This window comes from Erinaceus europaeus, chromosome 22 (assembly GCF_950295315.1).
Source record: "Erinaceus europaeus chromosome 22, mEriEur2.1, whole genome shotgun sequence".
Taxonomy (NCBI): domain Eukaryota; kingdom Metazoa; phylum Chordata; class Mammalia; order Eulipotyphla; family Erinaceidae; genus Erinaceus; species Erinaceus europaeus.
The window spans coordinates 546877-570348 of record NC_080183.1 but is presented as its reverse complement, the minus strand read 5'-3'; the positions used below and the strand labels follow the sequence as shown (position 1 = coordinate 570348).

The 23472-nt window shown below is 59.6% G+C and overlaps 1 protein-coding gene across 2 annotated transcripts in view; it reads left to right on the top strand.

Annotated features, from left to right (window-relative positions):
• Nucleotides 1-23472, top strand: part of ITPK1 (inositol-tetrakisphosphate 1-kinase) — a 67659-nt gene that overhangs the window by 8359 nt on the left and 35828 nt on the right. For both annotated transcript variants that reach the window (XM_060180940.1, XM_060180941.1), the window contains exon 2: nt 8973-8997. In XM_060180940.1, coding sequence (XP_060036923.1) covers nt 8973-8997 — 25 coding nt within the window. The remainder of the gene's footprint in view (nt 1-8972; nt 8998-23472) is intronic.

Genomic DNA, 23472 nt, shown 5'->3' with positions numbered 1-23472 from the left:
GTGACGATGCCGGGTGTGTGTGTGTGTGTGTGTGTGTGTGTGTGTGTATCTTCAGACTTTTAATTTTTTAAAATTTTTATTAGTAGTTTAATAACGACTAACAAGATTGTAAGATCACAGAATACAATTCCACACAGTTCCCACCACCAGAGCTCCCTGTCCCATTCCCTCCATTGGAAGCTTCCCTGTTCTGTCAGGGCTCAGTGCCTGCACCACGAATCCACTGCTCCTGGAGACCATTTTTTTCCCTTTTGTTACCCTGGTTGTTTTACCATTGTTGTGGTTATTATTATCATTGTTATTGATGTCGTTGTTGTTGGATAGGACAGAGAAATGGAGAGAGGAGGGGAAGACAGAGAGGGGGAGAGAAAGATAGACACCTGCAGACCTGCTTCACCGCCTGTGAAGCGACTCCCCTGCAGGTGGGGAGCCGGGGGCTCGAACCGGGATCCTTAGGCCGGTCCTTGTGCTTTGCGCCACCTGTGTGCTTAACCTGCTGCGCTACCGCCTGACCCCCCCCATCACTTTTGCATTCAGAGACAGAAGCACAGAGAGAGACCACAGTACTGGGGCTTCCCCAGGTGTCCCGGCACCTTCGTCCTGGTGCTGGGGTTGGCTAGGCGCAGCCTCCTCCACCCTGAGGGTGACAGCCCTGGCCTAATGGTGATGGCCCTGTCCTGAGGGTGACAGCCCCATCTGAGGGTGATGGCCCAGTTCTTAGGGTGACAACCCTGGCTTAAGGGTGACGACCCTGGCTTAAGGGTGACGGCCCTCTCCTGAGGGTGACGACCCAGTGGCCTGGCTGGTGCTTCTTCAGCTGGGCCCGAGCCATCCGGTCAGACCACGAGGATATGCAGGAAGTCCCAGGGGCTGTGGGGCGAGGCTCCGAGGGCCCATCACAGGTCACCCTCCGACAGACACCGAATAGATGCCTGGCTCAGGAGGTGCGCCTGGGCTCAGCAGGCGTGGGGCCCCGGGCTCAGTCCCTGGCATCGCACAACTGGGCGGGCCGCTCTCCCTTGTCTGTCTCCTGAAGTGAATCTCTTGAGGCGTCCCGGGAGAAGGGGCTGTCACTCTCCGCTTTGCCCTGGTTCCCGCCGGGACTGTGCTCTTGCCTGCTCGCTCACGCGTGACATAGACGTGCCTGTCCAGGCCGGCAGCGTGTACGCACGTGCACGTGTGCGCGCGGGACCCTGCTCCTCACTCCTGCCAGCGGTGCCTTGTCCCCCTTCTCCCAGCTCGAGGCCTCTCCCCGGCCGTGCTGGCGCTCAGTGCTGTCCCCACTCGAGCTGCTGGTCCACACCGCCATTGCCAGGGCTCAGCGCTCGCAGCCAACTTTTCAGGTGCATAGAGGGCAGGCGGAACGGGAGAGGGAGAGATGCTGCAGCTGAAGCCTCTCTGGTGTGGTGGCGAACGAGCAGGGCCACCTACATGAGCTGTCTGGCCCAAAACTGATAATAGTTAATTGGCTGATTAATTGACTTTTTGTCTCCAGGGTTATCACTGGGGCTCCGTGCCTGCACTGTGAATCCACTGCTCCTGGAGGCCATTTCCCCCCATTTTTGTTGCCCTTGTTATTATTGTTATTGCTATTGTTGTTGTTGGACAGGACAGAGAGAAATGGAAAGAGGAGGGGAAGACAGAAGGGGGAGAGAAAGACAGACACCTGCAGACCTGCTTCACCGCCTGTGAAGCGACTCCCCTGCAGGTGGGGAGCCGGGGTTCGAACCGGGATCCTTATGCCGGTCCTTGCGCTTTGCACCACCTGCGCTTAACCCGCTGCGCTCCCGCCCAGCCCCTACTTATTTGTTTTAATGAGATGTATACAGAAGGAGCCAGAGGGAGGGAGACAGACAGGCACACACTCTGTGGACACTGAGTTTCCTGTTTGGCAGGACCCTGGCTCTCTGTGAGTGGTGGTTCCTCCCTCCCTTCCCCTCCCCTCCCTAGTTTCGTGGTGGCTTGGGGAGGGTCTTACCAGTTGTCCTAGAAAAGCACAGACCCAGGAGTCGGGCTGTAGCGCAGCGGGTTAAGCGCAGGTGGCACAAATCGTAAGGAGCAAGGACCGGCATAAGGATCCCGGTTCGAACCCCGGCTCCCCACCTGCAGGGGAGTCGCTTCACAGGCAGTGAAGCAGGTCTGCAGGTGTCTGTCTTTCTCTTCCCCTCTCTGTCTTCCCCTCCTCTCTCCATGTCTCTCTGTCCTATCCAACAACGACGACAACAACAATAACTACAACAATAAAACAACAAGGGCAACAAAGGGAATAAATAAATAAAATAAAATATTAAAAAAAAAAAAAAGAAGCACAGACCCTCCTAGGAAATCTCGCTCTAAGCAGAAAGCTCTGCTTTGGCTCCGGCACTGGGCTGGACACCCCTCCTGTCCCCCATTTGGTCAGTGGCAGGTCGGCCAGGGCTCCCTCCTGGGCTTGGCGTCGGGTTAACCCGGGCTGCTCGGGGCACGCACTCTCACCCAGCAGACGGCAGGGGACACCCGGGGTCTCTGAGGACACCCCAAGCCAGACTCAAGCCGGCCCGGGCTCAAAGGGTGAGGACATGAACTTCGCCCTCTTTTATTTTTTAAAGATTTCTTTATTCATGAGAAAGATAGGAGGAGAGAAAGAACCAGACGTCACTCTGACACACATGCTGCCAGGGATCCAAGGCAGGACCTCAGGCTTGAGAGTCTAGTGCTTTATCCACTGCGCCACCTCCAGGGCCACTTATAGAATTTTCAGTGTGTGTGTGTGTGTGTGTGTGTGTGTGTGTGTGAGAGAGAGAGAGAGAGAGAGACACACACACGAGGGGGTAGAGGGAGAGACACCAGAGCCCTGCTCAGCTCTGACTTAACGGTGGTGCCTGGAATTGAACCTGGGCTCTCAGAGCCTCAGGCAGGAGTCTTCTGCAGAGCCCCTGTGCTGGAAGTGTTGACATTCCTACACAAGCCACCTGTTCTGTAGATGCTCGATCCTGCTGTTTGGGCTTCTCTTGGCAGCTGTAGGTCCTGTTCTCGGGAGAGCCCACATCAGAATGAGGACATGGCAGGAATCATCCTGTGGGTCCCAGGCTAGTTTGCTCGCTTGTGTTTATTTTGAATACAAGGCTAGAGACTGAGACTTGACTGGGGTGGGGGGTGCGGGGACTGGGCGTCGCAGACCCGAGAGACAGGGAGGAGGGGGGCCAGGCGCACCCTGAAGCGGACGGGTGGGGAGGGAGCCTGGCGGGTGCTGGTCCCTGGGTGGCCCTGTCGCTGTCCTGCTGACACCGGAGCCCCTGCGGGAAAGTCTTTTTCCTCCTTCGTAATCACATGCAGCCAGCCTGCCTGCCTGCGGGTCCTCTCCCTCCCCTCAGCTGGGCACCATCTGCTTTTCTCACCGCCCGGCCCCGGCCCCCACCCCCACTAGCCCTTCCTGGTGCCCGGTGAGAGGGGACAGTGTGGCCCCCGGGCGCCTGGTGGCCTTTGCTGCCAGACTGAGGTACAGGTGAGTGGACAGAATGACGTCCTGCAGCCAGGACTCAGGACCCCAGACCCAGTGCCTGGGACTCAGCTCAGAGCAGTGTGCTTGGTGCAGATGGCATCAGGGTTTGCAGAAGACTCACACCCGAGGCTGCGAGGCCCCAGGTTCAAAGCCCAGCACCGCCAGAAGCCAGAGCCGAGCAGTGCTGCAGTAAAAGATGAGATGGAAACCTTGCCCCACGTGACAGAGCCCCTCACCTGCCACCGTCAGGCCCCATCCCTCCTTACATGGATTTATCTTGTTTTATTCTGTTTACCAGAGCCCTGCTCAGCTCTGACGCACGGTGGTGCTGGGGATTGAGCCTGAGGCCTTGCTGCCTCAGACATGAAAGATTTTTTTTTTCTCCCTCCAGGGTTATCGCTGGGGCTCGGTGCTGGGGTGCTGGGGCTCGGTGATTCCACTTTTTTTCCATTTTATTGGATAGGACAGAGAGAAATCGAGAGAGGAGGGGAGGGAGAGAGGGAGAGAGACGCCTGCAGCCCTGCTTCACCGCTCGTGAAGTGACCCCTGTAGGTGGGGAGCCAGGGGCTCGAACCCGGATCCTTGCTCGTGTCCTTGAGCTTGGTGCTGCATGCGCTTAACCTGGTGCGCTGCACCTGGCCCCCTGAAAGTTGTTTTGTATAACCATTAGTCTACCTTTCTACCCTACTTCTTTCTTCCTTCTTCCTTTCTTTCTTGACGATCTGCCTTTGGGGGGGTGCGGAACTGTGCTCAGCTCTGCTGTGGTGTTGGGGTTTAAACCTGGGGCCCTGCATGTCTGCTGCCTGGGGCCTCTGATTGGTGTCCTTTTTTTTAAAGATTTTATTTATTTATTAATGAGAAAGATAGGAGGAGAGAGAAAGAACCAGACATCACTGGCACACGTGCTGCCAGGGAATCGAACTCAGGACCTCCTGCTTGAGAGTCCGAAGCTATATCACTGCGTTGCCTCCCGGGCCACCGGCGTCCTTCTCTGAGTCGGGGAAGGGCACAGAAGTCTAGACACCCCTCAGAGGCCTTCCTGGGCCGCCCTCTAGGATGGGTGGTGGGTGGAGAGCCAGGGGGTGGGGGTCCCACGCAGGGGCCGGGAGCCGTGGGAGAACGGCTGGTGGAGGCCTCATGCGGGGCAGTGGTCGGTGGGGGGGGGGCGGCACGCAGGACAGCAGGACAGAGACCTGGGTCCCCAGGAAGGAGCCTCCCTGCGCCGGCCTCCAGTCCTCTTCCCATCTGACTGGGCTCCGGCTTCTGCTTTTTGAGCTTCTCACTTCTGTCCAGACCAGGCTCCTGGGGTTCGCGGGCAGGCAGCATGGGGGGCTGGGCCGTGGGGGCCATGGGTGGCCTCAGCCTCCCCTCCCCTCAAAGGCCCTTTGCTCTCTCCCTGGCTGGCCGTTCAGAAACCTCTAGACCCTGGGAGGAGCCCTCCTGCCCACCTCCATCACCCGAAGGCCAAGGCCGCAGGAAGGACGCTGCTGGGGTGGCGACGCGGTCAGGGGCCACCCTGAGCCCTGTGGCCGCACTGGGATAGGCGGCTTGCCGGCACCCCCCCCCCCCCAATCCCTGGGCCCAGGGACGTTCCTGCGCTCACTCAGCTCCTGAGGAATTAACCTCTGGGCCCCCTGGGACTCAGGCTCCCAGGCTCCCCTCCCCCAGCCCGGGGACAAGATTCTGAGGAAGCGGCCAGTCCGGCTTGGCCAGTGGCCGGTGTGGGCGGCTCTGTCCGGAGCAGGTCGTCCTCGGGGGCCGGAGCCCCTCACACCCAGCCGGTCCTGCCCCTCACATGCCTCCCTGGACTGCAGGGCTGTGCCGTCCACGTCCACCCGTCCACCCGAGCTCAGACGGTGGCCTGGCCCCCTGCTTCTCTGCTGACTTTCCTTAAAAACTTTGCCCAGCAGGTGTGTTGAACTGAAAACACCTCGCTCTGATCTGGTCTTTCCTTCCCTTTGCTTTATTTATTTTTATCCTGTGGAGGAGGCTTCTGCTCTCAGCAAATGACATTAAAAGAAGAAAGGATTTATGGGGCCGAGTGGTGCCGCACCTGGCTGAGCGCACACATCCCAGAGTGCAGGGACCCAGGTTCAAGCCCCAGGTCCCCGCCTGCACGGGGACAGCTTCACGAGGGGTGAAGCAGGCTGCCTGTCTCTCCCTCTCCATTGCCCTGTCCCTCTCAGTTTCTGCCTCTCTATCAAATACATAAATTGAAGCGATTCTTTAAAAACTGTCACGGGGCCACACAAGGGCAGGCGCCGGCAGGAGCCGCCCCTCCCCCTGGCTGGTGTCCCCACGTGGGGGCAGGGTGCAGGGTGCAGGGCCGGGCCTCGGTGTTGCAAAGCTTGCGTCAGGGGACATGGCCTTGTGTCACCAAGGAGGAAATGGAGAGTTGAGGAAACCTGCCCGTCGGTGGAAAGGAGGAAAGGCTGGGTCCTGTCACTGGTCACTCTGTGGGGCCTGGGAGCACAGAGGCCGAGGTGGCCCGAGGGACGGGAGGGGCTGCTGGCACCCTTAGCTGCAGGGTGAACGAGGCCGAGGAGCCGGCGGGCACACGGCAGGGCGGTGGAGGCCGACAGCAGGTGACCGCAGAGGCCCAGGAGCTCGCACAGCCTGGCCCGGTGCTACTGTTCTGGTTTTAACTTGTCAGGGAACAAGCACAGCCCCACTGAGCAGCCTCCTGGGGCCAACTTTGAAGTTTTCATGTTTTTAAGATTATTTCTTCTTCTTTTTAAAATTTCTTTATTGGGGAATTAAGGTCTCACGTTCAACAGTAAGTACAATAGTTTGTACATGCATAACATTCCCTAGTTTCCCATATAACAATACAACTCCCACTAGGTCCTCTGAATCCTTCTTGGACCTGTATTCTCCCCACCCACCCACCCCAGAGTCTTTGACTTTGGTGCAGTACGCCAATTCCAGTTCAGGTTCTACTTGTGTTTTTTTGGTTTTTTTTCTGTATTTCTTCTTCTTTCTTTTAAATATTTATTTATTCCCTTTTGTTGCCCTTGTTGTTTTATTGTTGTAGTTGCTGTTGTTATTGATGCCGTTGTTGTTGGATAGGACAGAGAGAAATTGAGAGAGGAGGGAGGGAGAGAGAGGGGGAGAGAAAGACAGACACCTGCAGACCTGCTTTACCGCCTGTGAAGTGACTGCCCTGCAGGTGGGGAGCCGGGGGCTTGAACTGGGATGCTTGCGCTTTGTACTATGTGCACTTAACCCACTGCGCCACCGCCCGGCCCCTGAGATGTATTTATTTCTATGAGAGGAGAGAGCTACGGTGGTTCACCTGGGCAGTGCACCCACCGGCTTGACCCAGGCTGAAGTGTGACCCTCACAGAGCCGGGGAATCTCCGGTCTCTCTGTCTCTGAAAAGACTCCGTCTGTTGTGGGGAAGCCCCACGGACAATGAAGAAGGTCGAGAGCTCTGCACTGCTCAGCTCCAGCTTGAGCTGGGTCTGGGGGTTGAACCTGCAGCCGCTGAGCTGCCTCCCCAGCCCTTCCGCGTGTCTCCCCCCACCTCCCACCGCCCACCTCGTGGCTCTAAGGATCTGGAGAAGATGGCCTGCCCTGGTGGTCTGACTTCTGAAAGCAGGTGGTCCTCAAGGTGCCTGGAGAAGTGTTTTCCCCTCCCTGGGATCTGGGGGGCTGGGCTGGCGGCCCAGTGCAGATGGGGGGGCTGCACCGCCTGGCCCCCCAAGTGTCAAGGCAGAGCCCAGCCCACTGCTTGGGGGCCTGTGCAGCGCGGGGGACGTTCCCCTGTCCCGTCCCACCGACCTCTGTCCCGAGTGTCTCCCTGTGGAGCAAGGCTCTGTGGTAACAGGACAGACACTGGCCCCACAGAGGCTGAACTGACAGCGTGGCTGGACCCCCCCCCCCCCCGGTCCACAGGCCCCTCCCCTGCTGCCCTCTCCTGGCCTGTCAGAGACCCCTGCACCTGGGGAAAGGAGAATGACAGCTCCCCCCAAGGGGCTTCGTAGACCTGTGAGGACTTCTGAGTAGAGAATTTCTTGATGAAAAAGTAGAGGCTGGGGGCCGGGCGATAACGTAGCGGGTTAAGCGCACACGGCACCAAGCGCAACTATAAGGATCCTGGTTCGAGCCCCCGGCTCCACACCTGCAGGGGAGTCGCTTCACAGGCGGTGAAGCAGGTCTGCAGGTGTCTGTCTTTCTCTCCCCTTCTCTGCCTTCCCCTCCTCTCTCCATTTCTCTCTGTCCTATCCAACAACGACAGCTATGACAACAACAGGGGCAACGAAAGGGAAAAAATGGCCTCCAGGAGCTGCAGATTTGTAGTGCAGGCACCGAGCCCCAGCGATAACCCTGAAGGCAGAAAAAACAAAAACAAAAAAGAGGCAGATGGTGGTTAGCAAGAAGCTCTGCTCACAGGGTGCAGGACGTGCGTGCCTGTCGCTCCTGGTTCGATCCCTGATGCCACATTCACTGGATTGTTGCTCTGGCCTCTGTCTGTCTGTCTGTCTGTCTGCCCTTATCTCTCGTATGACGTAGATACAATCTGAAGAAACGGTGGCAGTGTGTTAGATCCATTCAGCTGTGGGTTAGCAAAAACCGGCCTGCCTCAGTTTCCCCATCCTGGATCTTGTGGGGCAGGGTGTCTGAGGCACCCCCCCCCCCGGGCACCAGGTCTTGGGCAGGCCTCCAGTGAAGGGCACCGGTGACTGTCCACTCAGCCCCGCGGCAGGAAGCAGCTTCCAGTTGATCTGGTCCGGTCCCCGAGCTGAGCTGTGTGGTCCCACACAGGCCACCTGTCTGTCCTGCCTTGATTGGTGTCTCTCCATCTGTCCCCGCTCTCGGGAGGAAGCTCAGGCTGGGGGCCACTCAGCAGGACTGGACCCCCGTCCAGGGGACTGGAGAGCCCACCTGGTGGGACATACACCTCGCTGTGGACGGGGGTCATCTTAGGGGTGTCTGTGTGCTGGGATTCTGGTGGCCGAGGTCACGGGGTGCAGGCCTGGAGTTGGCAGTGACACTGTCCGAAGCTGGCCACCAGGTTACAGTGACCCGGGGTGGGGCCCAGGGCTGCACCCAGGGGAGAGCAGGGGTCTGGGTGCTCGGTGGGTGCCCTCCACTGAGGGTGAGGAGGGGCCATCTGCTCAGTGCTGGCTTCTCCCAGGAGCCAGCTATGGGTGAGGGGGCCCAGCCCCCGATTCCGGGAACCCCAACATCTCGGAGACACCTGCTCCAGGGAGTTTAGGCGGGCGGGGTGCTCCTGGGGGCTCGGGGCGCTAGAAGACCCTGTTATCAGGACTCCTAACCTGGCGCTGGCCAGTCCCCCACCCCGTACCGTCCAGCTCCAATAAGTGGTGGGGTTCAGTAGCCTCCCCCAGACAGGAGGCCGTCCTGGGTCTGGGTGTGAGAGGCACAGCCAACTGTTCTCCTCAGTCCCGCCTGCTGGCCTGCAATGCTTTGGAGGGGTGCTCCCTGTCCAGCCCGAGTGACCTCTGCTTTCTGTTTCTCTCCACAGGAAGCGAGGGATCGAAGTCGTGCAGGTGAGTCCCGGCAGCCTCCTCACTGCCCTCTCCTTCCCCGGAGTCCCGGCATTCGACCCCCTCCTGTGTCAGCACCTCGTGGGTGCCACCCCGGTGGGCCTCTGGTCAGGCTACAGTCACTGTGGCTTTGAGGGGGCGGGAGCTGGCTGGGGGAGAGCCGGGCAGGGTGGGGGGACACAGCCGCCTGCCTGACGCCCCTGCATCCCCCCCCCCCCCCCCCGCCGCAGGGTCTGGAAGACCCGGCTGCCGTGTCCCCACAGGGTGGCCTGGGAGCTGGGGACAGAGGCTTCGGCTCACCTGGCTTCCTGGGGTGACTCAGCGTCACCCTTCACTCCAGCGGCTTAGTCTAAGGCCTCACAGCGTAGGGGGAGGGGCGCTCAGCTGGCCTCTGGGGTTCCTGTCACTTCCCGACAGTGACAGGGTGACCCACGTGAGCCACCACCCACAGCCCCACAGGTCGGCCTCTGAGGGGCGTGTTTCTGAGATGTTGTTTCTGACAAATGCGATGGGCACAGGGCGCAGTGACTTCTCTTGGGGGACCCTGCAGGGGAGAGAGACTACACACCGACCCTCATCCATGGTAGGGCTTCTCTGGGTGTTGGGGCTCAGACCTGGGCCTTTACACATGGGAAGGTGTGCGTCCTCCCAGCTGAGCTGTCTCTTGGACCAGAACACTCTGACACACACACACACACTTCTCCCTGGCCTGACAGTATAGTGGAAAGACAGCGAGAGACACTCAGACATGAAGTCTTCTGAGGCTCAGTGCAGACTGTGGAGCATGGGGCCGTCTGTAGCCTTGCTTGTGTCATCTCTCTCCTGATGGACGCGTGAATCGCAAATTGCCACTCTATTTATATTCCTCTGTGTCCATTTGAAAGAGAAACATCAACAGTTTTATTTTGAAATGTTAATATTTACAATATCTTGGGAATTACATCCTCTACAAGTTTTCAGACTTACGATGAGAAACCATAGATGTCAGCTGGAAGTGTGGACAGACACGGTTTGGACGTTTGTTCCCGGCTTGGTCTGAAGGGCATAATGTGAAGCACTGACTCCAGGGCTTCTCAGCCCTGCTCAGGGAAGGACGGCGGCCAGGTTCCAGGCAGTTGAGAGACCCTGCTGGAAGCCCCTCGGGCTCTGGAACCCCAGTCCACTGAGACTCAGAAAGGCCTTGTTGGCAGGGCCAGGGGTGGAGGAGCTTGGTGTTGGAGCTGAGTACTGCTCTGATCTCTCTCTTCAATCATGAGAATAAGTAAATCAATTTTAAAAAGGAGAAAGGATGGGAGTTGGGCGGTAGTGCAGCAGGTTAAGTGCACATGGCACAAAGCACAAGGACCGGCGAAAGGATCCCAGTTCGAGCCCCTGGCTCCCCACCTGCAGGGGACTCGCTTCACAGGCGGCGAAGCAGGTCTGCAGGTGTCTATCTTTCTCTCCCCCTCTCTGTCTTCCCCTCCTGTCTCCATTTCTGTCTGTCCTATCCAACAATGATGACATCAATAACAACAATAATAAAACAACAAGAGCAACAAAAGGGAATAAATAAGTAAATATAAAAAAAGGAGAAAGGAATGAAAAGGCGAAATTAAGGGGTCAGAAGACAGTTCACCTGTAGGGCCCTGCCTTGCTGAGTGCCCTGTGCACTGTGACCCCATGTGGCAAGGGTGTGTTGCCAGCAGGAGCCTGGGCGCCGTGGTGCTGTCCCCATGTCCCCATGTCCCCCCCCTCCCGCCTCTTCCCCTCCCTCCCTTCTGCCTGGAGTGGGCTGTGCAGGCCCATGTGGGCAGGGACGTTGCTCTGGGGACGCCTGCCCTGGACCCCAGAGTCCCTCCAGTCCTGTGGATCTCTGCTCAGCTACAGGAGCAGAGTAGCAGGGACCCAAAGGGAGCTTCAGTTACTAGTAACGCCCTCGGGGCCGGGCTGGAGCACACACGTTAGCTAGCCTGTGCTTGGACCCGGGTTCAAGCCCTGGGTTGGCTGGGGAAGCAGTAGGGATGCTGCAGGGTCTCTGTCTTTCTGTCTCTCGGCCTGTATTCAAGTCATCATCATCATCACCTGGTTGTCGGGAACCATGGGTTCAGAAGGCACCGAGCCCCAGCCGTGACCCTGGTGGAAAACCATAGAAGTCACACCCTCAACAGCGTCTTTCTCTCCTCCTTAGATTATCTTGTTCTTGTTCTTTTATTTTGTTTTTTGCCTCCAGGGTTATTGCTGGGGCTCGGTGCCTGCACTACAAATCCACTGCTCCTAGAGGCAAATTTTCCCATTTTTGTTGCCCTTGTTATTGATGTCATTGTTGTTGGACAGGACAGAGAGAAATGGAGAGAGGAGGGGAATACGGGGGGGGGGGGGGAGAGAAAGACAGACACCTGCAGACCTGCTTCACCGCCTGTGAAGCGACTCCCCTGCAGGTGGGGAGCCGGGGGCTCGAACTAGAATCCTTGCATTGGTCCTTGTGCTTTGCACCATGTGCGCTTAACCCACTGCGCTACCATCCAGCCCCTTCTTGTTATTATTTTAAATATTTATTTTCCATTTTGTTGCCCTTGTTTTTTTATTATTGTTGTGGTTATTACTGCTGTTGTTGTTGTCATCGTTGTTGAATAGGACAGAGAGAAATGGAGAGAGAAGGGGAAGACAGGGGAAGAGAAAGACAGACACCTGCAGGGGCCGCTTCCCTGCACCGAGTACAGGCCTCGTGGCTGTGCCGCCCTGGGCACGGGGGTGGGGGCTCTCGGAGCAACAGCAGGACAGGGCAGGACAGAGGCCCCCTTCAGCGGAGAAGCGGGGAGCCTGAGGCCAAGGCCGGACAGGTGACCGTGACTCAGCGGCCGGCGGCATTTCGTGCTGCAGCATGCATGCAGGTTGGGGAGCCCTCCCGGTCCAGTCTCCGGCTGGTGGGGTGCCGGGCGGAGCAAGGCTGTTCCCCACCCTCCCCACCTGGGCCAGAGCCGAGTGGAGACGGTCGGTTGCTTGCAGTCCTTTGACAGGATCCTCGGAGCCATGATGGCAGGGGTGCGTTGGTCTGAGCTAACCCGGGGCAGACCCAGCACCCACCCCTGGCGCTGGGTGGTGGGGTGCAGGAGTGGGCCGGGCGCCTCGTCAGACGCTCTTCTCTCGGCCCGTGTCCGCGGGCACCTCGGTCTTCTCTCGGTGTTGGGGGGCACAAGCTGCTCTCGTGAAGGTCCGGACGGCTGGTGATGCCACCCCGGGCTGTGATGATGCGGCAGACCCCACGCACATGTGGGCGGAGCACAGCTGCCACGTGTCCTGAGGGGATGGAGGAAACAGCAGGCCCAGCAACACCCAGACAGACGTCCGTCCCTGTGGCCTCCATCCCTCATCTCTGTCACTACTCGCTCTTGGTGTCCCTGTCTGAGGACTGGGGTCCCCTGAGTGCTCCTGGCACACAGGAGGGTGGACGTGTGCAGTGACCCCAGCTGCAGGGCCGGGTGCTGGGGTCCTGCCACCCCCAGCTCTGCTCCTCACTCCGTTCAGACCTGGCAGACGCTGGAGAGCTGGGGGAGGCCTGGGGTCCCTCCGCCCCTGTCACCAGGCCTTGGCGGCGGCGAGACAATGGAATCTCCAAGCCCCTCGGCACCGGGGCTCAGGGAGGCGGCCTGTACACGCGCCAGAGGCCCATCCCCTGTCCCGTCCCCACTGCCCCTGGTGCAGCTGGACCTCTCTGGAACCGGGGAGCCCCCAGCCTGGCTGTAGCTCCCCAAAGCGCACAGAAACCTGGAGCAGTGGCCTGCGGCTCCTGAGCCGTATGAGTCTGGCAGACGGGCACTGGACCCTCCCCCCAGCCTGGGCAGTAGGCCTCGCTCCCGGTCTCCGTGGCCTGGGCTGGTGCTGGAGTGTGGTCCTGGCAGACTCCTGGAGCTCCATCTCCATCTGCTACTATGCCACGGTTGGTTTCTTTTGACTATTAAACTTAATTTTATTTTTATTTATTTATTTTGGATACAGAGAAATTGAGAGGGGAGAGACAGAGAGACACCCACAGCCCTGCTTCACCATGCACGGAAGCGTCCCCCCTGCAGGTGGGGGTCGGGGCTTGAACCTGGGTCCTTGTGCACTGTAAGGTGTGCTCACTGCATGGCGCGGCCCCCTCTCCCGTCTTTGCTTGGACCTGTTCCCCGTGCCCATTAGCCCAGTTCCTGCCTCGGGCTGCCCCGGCCAGGGCTCTGCCCATCCTTCTTCCTCCCTCAGCCCTCGGCCTCCCTCAGCTCCAGGTGCTGCCACCCTCCCCACCCTGAGTGCCGAGCAGAGGGGACCCTCCTGCCGAGCCCCCAGCAGAGTTCACATCTGATTCCGTTCCCGAGGGGCCCATGGCCTCCCTCGCCCATGGCCGTGCTCGGGAAGGAGCTGGGGACAGACACAGAGAGAGTGGGAGAGAGTGGACACCAGGGGGCTGTGACCACTGGCTCCACGGCTTGCGCCAAGGTCCCGACGGGGTGACGCTGCCCAAGTCGCCACGTCTGCCCTGCTCCAGGTCCCTCATCACAAACGGGGAAACCGAGGCCACAGAGACAGAGGGACTGTGAGGAGGCCACGTGGGCATCGGCTGAGGGGACTGAGACCCAGGACAGCCCAGCCCAGAGGCCCAGCCAGGGCTGCGCGGCGCCGTCCACATGAGGGCCTGGGGCGGACCCCCGAGTCACAGCTGCCACAGCCCCCTGGGGACCCAGAACTCCAGAGACAAGAGGACAGTGGCCAGGGAGGGCAGGGTCTCTGCACACAGGCCCAGCTGGGGGCCAGAGAGACAGCTCACCAGGTAGGGTACCTGGTCCGGCCCTGGCACCACCTGGGAGCTGGCAAGGCACCTGGGGAGCCTCCGGGGCTGCGCTGTCTCTCCCTCTCGCTCTCTGTGACTCTCAAGCGGCCTTGAGGTCACACAGCCGAGATTCGAGGCCTCTAAGGTGGGGGGTGGGAGGGGACCCAGCCCTGGGACCCAGCCCTGCCGTGGCTGAAGGGGACAGGCTGGTGGAGGGTGAGGTGTGCTGACAGTCTGTCTCAGAAGTCAGGTGATTTGAAAGATCGCGACGCAAAGAAGGTCAAGGAAAGCAATCTTAAAAATCTGACAGGTCTGCTGGCTGAGCCCAGAAACAGCCTGGCAGCTGGGGTGGTGGCCGGTGACACCTGGGGCAAAGCCACGGGCAGGGCCGGTGCTGAGACCAAGCGCCACATACAGGCCTGCGGCTGCTTCAGACCCAGCTTCCAGGCGCACGTCACCTCCGGGGGCCACAGGCTGCTCCGAGCTGGGGTCCACGCAGCCTCCAGCCCCCGTGCGCACCCGCAGTGCACCTGCAGCTCACAGCCCACCTCTTGACCCCGGGGACTTTTCTCTGAAAGCCCCTCCTACCCTTCCACGTGAGACAGGGTGTGGAGTTCTCTCTCGCACCCGGGCCCCGCTCTGCAGGCAGCTCAGGGAGCCAGCTGCTCACAGGAAGCCAGAGCCGCCCCGGCAGCGGCAGGGGGAGCCCCTGGGCCCCAGCCAGTTTCTGTTCTGCAGAGAAGGCGGCAGGCTGTTGGGGCCCCAGGCTGATGGCACCAGGGCCTGAGCTGCGTTTGCCCCCTCCTCCAGCCCGGGCGACCCCCACCCCCTCGGGTGCTCCAGAGAGAGAGAGCCACGCGTCCGGCTCACCAAGCACAGGGCGGCAGACGGCAGTGGTGGGGCAGGGGACACGGCGTGCAGGTGACACAAGAGAACCTTCGGGACCGGGTGGCGGCGCACCTGGTTGAGCGCGTGTGTTACAGTGTGCAAGGACCTGGGTTCAAGCCCACAGCTCCCAGCTGCAGGGGGAAAGCTTCACGAGTGGTGAAGCGGGCCTGCAGGTGTCTCTCTGCCTCTCTCCCTCCCTCTCTACCGCCCTTTCTCTTGATTTCTGTCTGTCTCTATCCAATAAATAAAGATAATAGTAAATTTAAAAAAATTTTTAAAAGAGGACCTTCACGCCTGCGGCTGAGGCCCCAGGTTCAAACCCCGGAGCCACCGGGAGCCAGAGCTGAGCAGGGCTCTGGTCTCTAGCTCTTACTATGAAATAAAGTAAAATAAATTTTAAAAAAGAAAAAAAAAAACAGAACTTCACTGGGAGGCTGGGTTTGCCTGCGAGGCCTGTCCCGGAGCCCTCCCTGTACCTTGCTTGTGAGCAAGAGCTCCAACGGCTCAGGCCGGAAGTGAGTGAGTGGGGGCAGCCCCCAACCTGCACGAGGGTTCAGTGGCTGCGCCCAGCAGGGCCGGGGGCTGAGCGGATAGGGCCGAGGACAGGGGCCTGGCTCACAGCGGCGTGTGCTCTTACAGAAAGGGGGAACTTCATAGCTAGTGCAGCGGGGCTGTGGTGGCTCCTCCCGTATCTCTCTCTGTCTCTGTAAAGAGAAAAACGGGGGGGGGGGGAGGCTAGGCGGTAGCCCAGTGGGTTAAGTGCAGGCGCTGACTGAGGAGTAGCCCTGGAGCCAGGGCTGGGGCGGCTGGGTACTGGAGGAAGTCTCTTCACTGCCTTAAATAGAAGCAAACTGGTGGCCGCGTTTACACAAGGAGGCTGGGCTGCCCGGCCGTGAGGGGTGGGGGGCGCTGGCAAGAGAGCCCAGTGGCCCTGTCGTCCTTGTAAACGTATGGTCAGACCCTGTGGCCGGAACAGAGCTGGCCTGGCGCAAGGGCTTGTCCGTCGTCTCCCCTCCCACAGCAGGGTCCTGGACCAGCCGTCAAAGTGGGGGGCCCACGGCAGCTGGCAAAGTGGGGGCACCTCACCCTCCTGCAGGGCCGCACGCAACACCCTGGGTGGGTGCTGAGGGGAGGGGCTTGGTCAGGCGGGCACCCCGGGGAGACCAGCAGGTGGCACCGCGGGTGGCAGGGAGCCAGCACAGACTAGGCTAAGGTGCCTCTCCCCACTCTCAGCCAAAGGTGCTGGAAAACACTGGGTTCTCCCCCAGGGTGGGAGCAGGCCCCTAGAGACCTGGGACTCGGCCCCGCCCGCCCGCACCCAGCAACTCAGCAGCGCCACAGGCCCGGTTCCCAGCATCCTCCCACCCCCACCCTGCAGCTAAAGCAAAGTCTGACGTGGAGACCTCGTGTTCAGTCACCCAGCTCCCAGGTTCAGTTCCCTGCACCTCCATGAAGCACAGCTAAGCAGTGCTTTTAAACATAAATACGTGGGGGCCGAGCGGTAGCGCAGCGGGTTAAGCACAGGTGGCACGAAGCGCAAGGACCGGCATAAGGATCCCGGTTCGAGCCCCCGGCTCCCCACCTGCAGGGGAGTTGCTTCACAGGCGGTGAAGCAGGTCTGCAGGTGTCTGTCTTTCTCTCCCCGTCTTCCCCTCCTTTCTCCATTTCTTTTTTAAAAAATATATATTTTCCAAATATTTATTTATTCCCTTTTGTTGTCCTTGTTGTTTTATTGTATTTATTGCTGATGCCATTGTTGTTGAACAGGACAGACAGCAATGGAGAGGAGGGGAAGACAGAGGGGGAGAGAAAGACAGACACCTGCAGACCTGCTTCGCCGCCTGTGAAGCGACTCCCCTGCAGGTGGGGAGCTGGGGCCTCGAACTGGGATCCTTATGCCGGTCCTTGTGCTTTGCGCCACCTGCTCTTAACCCGCTGCGCTACCACCCGACTCCCCTCCTCTTTCCATTTCTATCTGTCCTGTCCAACAACAACAGCAGCAACAACGGAAAAAATGGCCTCCAGGAGCATTGGTTTCGTAATGTAAGCACCAAGCCCCAGCAATACTTGGAGGAAAAAAATAAAAAATAAAATAAAAAGTCCACCAGGAGTAGTGGTGCCATGTGGCACACAGAGCCCCAGTCAATGCCTCCATCCAAAACTAAGCGAAGATCCCAGCACCGGGCCCTGGGACGCCCCCAGTCAAGCCTCGGCCTCGTCTGCTGGGGCGGCAACTGGGTGGTGCCTGGAGCCTCCTGGGAAGGAGGTGGGGGCAACACCTTCGCGGGTGTGAAGCTTTGGTGGAAGATGCCTAAAGGCCGTCGGTTGGTTGGTGGTCTGCTCAGGGCTGAGGCAGAGTGAGCTGCGGAGGAAGTGAGCAGAGGAAGGCTTTCTGGAAAACACTCTCGCGGCCCGCACAGGGACTCGCTCATTCCAGTTCTGCTTTTAGCTTTGTTGTTTTTAAAAAATTATCATCTTCATTGGATAGAGACAGAAATCGAGAGGGTGGGGGAGACAGAGGGAGAGAGACAGAGACACCTGCACCACTCATGAAGCTCTCCCCCTGCAGGTGGGGACCAGGGGCTTGAACCCGGGTCCTTGTGCACTAAAACATGTGCGCTCAACCAGGTGCGCCACCACCTGGCCCCTGCTTCTAGTTCAAGACGTGTTTGTTGGGGGGGGGGGCAGATCATTATCGGCACGGGTGGCATCGGATGTCGAACCCGGGACCCTGGAGCTGCAAGCCAGGCCCTCATTACCGGGCTCTGCTGAGCCTGCTGTGGTCCCTGGGCTGAGCACCAGCTGGGAGCCACCCCGCTAGAGTCGACCACAGCCCCCCTATCCAGCACTGAGGTGCATGAGTCTCCCTCCGTGTGCCCCTGCCCGGCCTCAGTTTCCCCCGGGAGCCAAGGCCACACACCCAGGTGCAGGCAGAGCACTACCTCTCTGGCTTCTGGGTCCGGGTTCGAGAAGAGGGCCCACAAGTCCACCTTCCAAGAGATAAGCAGGAGCCACTGGGATGAAGACCCACTGGGCCCCAAGTGTCGGCTCAGACCCTGCCCCTGGTCCCCAAAGTGTCAGCTCAGACCAAGCCCCTGGTCCCCAAGTGTCAGCTCAGACCCTGCCCCTGGTCCCCAAGTGTCAGCTCAGACCCTGCCCATGGTCCCCAAGTGTCAGTTCAGACCCTGCCTATGGTCCCCAAGTGTCAGCTCAGACCCTGCCTATGGTCCCCAAGGTGTCAGCTCAGACCCTGCCCATGGTCCCCAATATGTCAGCTCAGACCCTGCCCCTAGTCCCCAAGTGTCAGCTCAGACCCTGCCTATGGTCCCCAAGTGTCAGCTCAGACCCTGCCTATGGTCCCCAAGTGTCAGCACAGACCCTGCCCCTAGTCCCCAAGTGTCAGCTCAGACCCTGCCTATGGTCCCCAAGGTGTCAGCTCAGACCCTGCCCCTAGTCCCCAAGTGCCAGCTCAGACCCTGCCCCTGGTCCCCAAGTGTCAGCTCAGACCCTGCCCATGGTCCCCAAGTGTCAGCTCAGACCCTGCCTATGGTCTCCAAGTGTCAGCTCAGACCCTGCCCATGGTCCCCAAGATGTCAGCTCAGACCCTGCCCCTAGTCCCCAAGTGTCAGCTCAGACCCTGCCTATGGTCCCCAAGTGTCAGCTCAGACCCTGCCTATGGTCCCCAAGTGTCAGCTCAGACCCTGCCCCTAGTCCCCAAGTGTCAGCTCAGACCCTGCCTATGGTCCCCAAGTGTCAGCTCAGACCCTGCCCATGGTTCCCAAGGTGTCAGCTCAGACCCTGCCCATGGTCCCCAAGTGTCAGCTCAGACCCTGCCCCTGGTCCCCAAAGTGTCAGCTCAGACCCTGCCCCTAGTCCCCAAGTGTCAGCTCAGACCCTGCCCCTAGTCCCCAAGTGTCAGCTCAGACCCTGCCTATGGTCCCCAAGTGTCAGCTCAGACCCTGCCCATGGTCCCCAAGTGTCAGCTCAGACCCTGCCCCTAGTCCCCAAGTGTCAGCTCAGACCCTGCCCATGGTTCCCAAGGTGTCAGCTCAGACCCTGCCCATGGTCCCCAAGTGTCAGCTCAGACCCTGCCCCTGGTCCCCAAAGTGTCAGCTCAGACCCTGCCCCTAGTCCCCAAGTGTCAGCTCAGACCCTGCCCCTAGTCCCCAAGTGTCAGCTCAGACCCTGCCTATGGTCCCCAAGTGTCAGCTCAGACCCTGCCCATGGTCCCCAAGTATCAGCTCAGACCCTGCCTATGGTCCCCAAGTATCAGCTCAGACCCTGCCTATGGTCCCCAAGGTGTCAGCTCAGACCCTGCCTATGGTCCCCACGGTGTCAGCTCAGACCCTGCCTATGGTCCCCACGGTGTCAGCTCAGACCCTGCCTATGGTCCCCACGGTGTCAGCTCAGACCCTGCCTATGGTCCCCAAGGTGTCAGCTCAGACCCTGCCTATGGTCCCCTCGGTGTCGGCTCAGACCCTGCCTATGGTCCCCTCGGTGTCGGCTCAGACCCTGCCTATGGTCCCCACGGTGTCGGCTCAGACCCTGCCTATGGTCCCCACGGTGTCGGCTCAGACCCTGCCTATGGTCCCCACGGTGTCGGCTCAGACCCTGCCTATGGTCCCCACGGTGTCGGCTCAGACCCTGCCTATGGTCCCCACGGTGTCGGCTCAGACCCTGCCTATGGTCCCCACGGTGTCAGCTCAGACCCTGCCTATGGTCCCCACGGTGTTGGCTCAGACCCTGCCTATGGTCCCCACGGTGTTGGCTCAGACCCTGCCTATGGTCCCCAAGTGTCGGCTCAGACACTGCCTATGGTCCCCACGGTGTTGGCTCAGACCCTGCCTATGGTCCCCACGGTGTTGGCTCAGACCCTGCCTATGGTCCCCACGGTGTCGGCTCAGACCCTGCCTATGGTCCCCAAGGTGTCAGCTCAGACCCTGCCTATGGTCCCCAAGGTGTCAGCTCAGACCCTGCCTATGGTCCCCACGGTGTTGGCTCAGACCCTGCCTATGGTCCCCAAGTGTCAGCTCAGACCCTGCCTATGGTCCCCACGGTGTTGGCTCAGACCCTGCCTATGGTCCCCACGGTGTCGGCTCAGACCCTGCCTATGGTCCCCACGGTGTTGGCTCAGACCCTGCCTATGGTCCCCAAGTGTCAGCTCAGATCCTGCCTATGGTCCCCACGGTGTCAGCTCAGACCCTGCCTATGGTCCCCACGGTGTCGGCTCAGACCCTGCCTATGGTCCCCACGGTGTCAGCTCAGACCCTGCCCATGGTCCCCACGGTGTCAGCTCAGACCCTGCCTATGGTCCCCACGGTGTCAGCTCAGACCCTGCCTATGGTCCCCATGGTGTTGGCTCAGACCCTGCCTATGGTCCCCACAGTGTCAGCTCAGACCCTGCCTATGGTCCCCACGGTGTCAGCTCAGACCCTGCCTATGGTCCCCACGGTGTCAGCTCAGACCCTGCCTATGGTCCCCACGGTGTCAGCTCAGACCCTGCCTATGGTCCCCACGGTGTTGGCTCAGACCCTGCCTATGGTCCCCATGGTGTCAGCTCAGACCCTGCCTATGGTCCCCACGGTGTTGGCTCAGACACTCCCCCCCAGGTTCTCAAAGTGTCGACTCAGACACCCCCGGGCACCCTAAGTGTCAGTTGAGTCAGCTCCAGGCCAGAGGCCGCACACCCTGCCCCTTTAATCTGGGGAGTGTCCCCAGTGAACGGGTGCTGGCTTCTGGTCAGGGTGGCCTCAGAGGAAGGAGACCCCCGGCCTCGGACCCCAGGCCCAGAGGCGCACTCTCGGCTGCCTCCTGTGCTCATCTGTGTCTCAGCCATTTTCTTTCTGCTTTCTGGGTTTCTGGAAAGGAGCGTGACATCCGGCAGGTGAGCAGCTGGGGCGTTCACAAAGGCCCCAACGGCAGGGCCAGAGAGGGGCCAGGAGACGCTCCGCACAGGGAGAGCTTCCTAAGCTGGACCTTCCTGCTCTGCCTCCCTTCTCCCCTCCCTCTCCCTCCCCTTCTCCCCTCTCAGGCCGAGAGCACTCAGCATGAGGGCACGGGGTGAGGTAAACCAGGAAGGGACCCTGGTGGCCACAGGTTCTCATGGGCACCCCGGCCTGTCCCAGAACCCTCCGTATCCCTCCCTCCGCACCCCTCGGAGCGGCCCTGTGTTGCCGTGGCGACGGCCCACAAACATGGGCGCCAGGCCCTCTGCACCATAAACAAGCCTGACAGGTTCAATAAATACAGACGCACTGCAGCGGCTTGTGGGGGACTGAGCAGAAGTATAAAGTGAACTGGGACGATAAACAACCCGTTTCGGATTGGCCCCACTTGAAGTTGAATAAACGGTGGCCGCGGGGAGCATTCTTCCAGCCTGAGGTTGTGGGCGGAGCTCCCCCACCCCACCCACCCCAGGGGCACCCCGCACGCGCCCACCCAGCCTGTGGGATCAGTCAGCACTTGTGATGAGCTCAGCTGGGGAGACAGCCTGGTGTGGGGCCCCCAGAGACCCCGGGTTCGACCCTCGCGCCCGACGCCAGGGCTGAGCAGCGTGCTCGGCTCTCCCCACCCCACCCAGATAGATCTCCACTGAGCAGTAATGGCTGTGGAGGCCACGGACGTGCGCCACCATGCACAAGGACCTGGCTTCCAGACCCACTCCCCACCTGTAGGGGGGAAGCAGGACTGCAGGTGTGTGTCTCTCTCCCTCTCCCTCTCAATCTCTCTGTTACCAAAAGAAATAAATATGAGAGAAGTTAAAAAAGCACCAAAAGGAGGGAGTCGGACGGTAGCACAGTGGGTTAAGCGCAGGTGGCATGAAGCGCAAGGACCGGCATAAGGATCCTGGTTTGAGCCCCCGGCTCCCCACCTGCAGGGGAGTCGCTTCACAGGCGGTGAAGCAGGTCTGCAGGTGTCTGTCTTTCTCGTCCTGTGAAGCAGTTCTGCAGGTGTCTGTCTCTCTCTCTCGTCCTGTGAAGCAGGTCTGCAGGTGTCTGTCTCTCTCGTCCTGTGAAGCAGGTCTACAGGTGTCTGTCTGTCTCTCTCATCCTGTGAAGCAGGTGTCTGTCTGTCTGTCCCGTCCTGTGAAGCAGGTCTGCAGGTGTCTGTCTCTCTCTTCCTGTGAAGCAGGTCTGCAGGTGTCTGTCTGTCTCTCTTGTCCTGTGAAGCAGTTCTGCAGGTGTCTGTCTCTCTCATCCTGTGAAGCAGGTGTCTGTCTGTCTGTCTCGTCCTGTGAAGCAGGTCTGCAGGTGTCTGTCTCTCTCTCTCGTCCTGTGAAGCAGGTCTGCAGGTGTCTGTCTCTCTCGTCCTGTGAAGCAGGTCTACAGGTGTCTGTCTGTCTCTCTCATCCTGTGAAGCAGGTGTCTGTCTGTCTGTCCCGTCCTGTGAAGCAGGTCTGCAGGTGTCTGTCTCTCTCTTCCTGTGAAGCAGGTCTGCAGGTGTCTGTCTGTCTCTCTTGTCCTGTGAAGCAGTTCTGCAGGTGTCTGTCTCTCTCATCCTGTGAAGCAGGTGTCTGTCTGTCTGTCTCGTCCTGTGAAGCAGGTCTGCAGGTGTCTGTCTGTCCCTCCTGTGAAGCAGTTCTGCAGGTGTCTGTCTCTCTCTTCCTGTGAAGCAGGTCTGCAGGTGTCTGTCTGTCTCTCTCGTCCTGTGCAGCAGTTCTGCAGGTGTCTGTCTGTCTGTCTCGTCCAGTGAAGCAGGTCTGCAGGTGTCTGTCTGTCTCTCTCGTCCTGTGCAGCAGTTCTGCAGGTGTCTGTCTGTCTGTCTCGTCCAGTGAAGCAGGTCTGCAGGTGTCTTGTCTGTCTCTCTCGTCCTCTGAAGCAGGTCTGCAGGTGTCTGTCTGTCCCGTCCTGTGAAGCAGGTCTGCAGGTGTGTGTCTCTCTTCCTGTGAAGCAGTTCTGCAGGTGTCTGTCTGTCTCTCTCGTCCTGTGAAGCAGGTCTGCAGGTGTCTGTCTGTCCCGTCCTGTGAAGCAGGTCTGCAGGTGTCTGTCTGTCTCTCTCGTCCTGTGAAGCAGGTCTGCAGGTGTCTGTCTGTCCCGTCCTGTGAAGCAGGTCTGCAGGTGTCTGTCTGTCCCGTCCTGTGAAGCAGTTCTGCAGGTGTCTGTCTGTCCCGTCCTGTGAAGCAGGTCTGCAGGTGTGTGTCTCTCTTCCTGTGAAGCAGTTCTGCAGGTGTCTGTCTGTCTCTCTCGTCCTGTGAAGCAGGTCTGCAGGTGTCTGTCTGTCCTGTCCTGTGAAGCAGGTCTGCAGGTGTCTGTCTGTCTCTCTCGTCCTGTGAAGCAGGTCTGCAGGTGTCTGTCTGTCCCGTCCTGTGAAGCAGGTCTGCAGGTGTCTGTCTGTCCCGTCCTGTGAAGCAGTTCTGCAGGTGTCTGTCTGTCCCGTCCTGTGAAGCAGGTCTGCAGGTGTCTGTCTGTCTGTCCCGTCCTGTGAAGCAAGTCTGCAGGTGTCTGTCTGTCTCTCTCGTCCTCTGAAGCAGTTCTGCAGGTGTCTGTCTGTCTGTCTTGTCCTGTGAAGCAGTTCTGCAGGTGTCTGTTTGTCTGTCCCGTCCTGTGAAGCCCCCCAGGTCACTGCTGGGCTCTGTGCGGCTCTGAGAGTCTACCACTCCCAGCGATTTTTTTCCTTTTTTAATTTAATTTTTTTTTTATTTTATTTGATAGGAAAGAGAAATTGAGAGGGGAGGGGAAGATAGAGAGACACCCGCAGGCCTGCTTCACTGCTTGCAAAGTGTCCCCTCTGCAGGTGGGGAGCGGGGGCTCGAACCTGAGCCCTGTGCTTATTGCTGTGTGTGCTTAACTGGGTGTGCCACCGCCCAG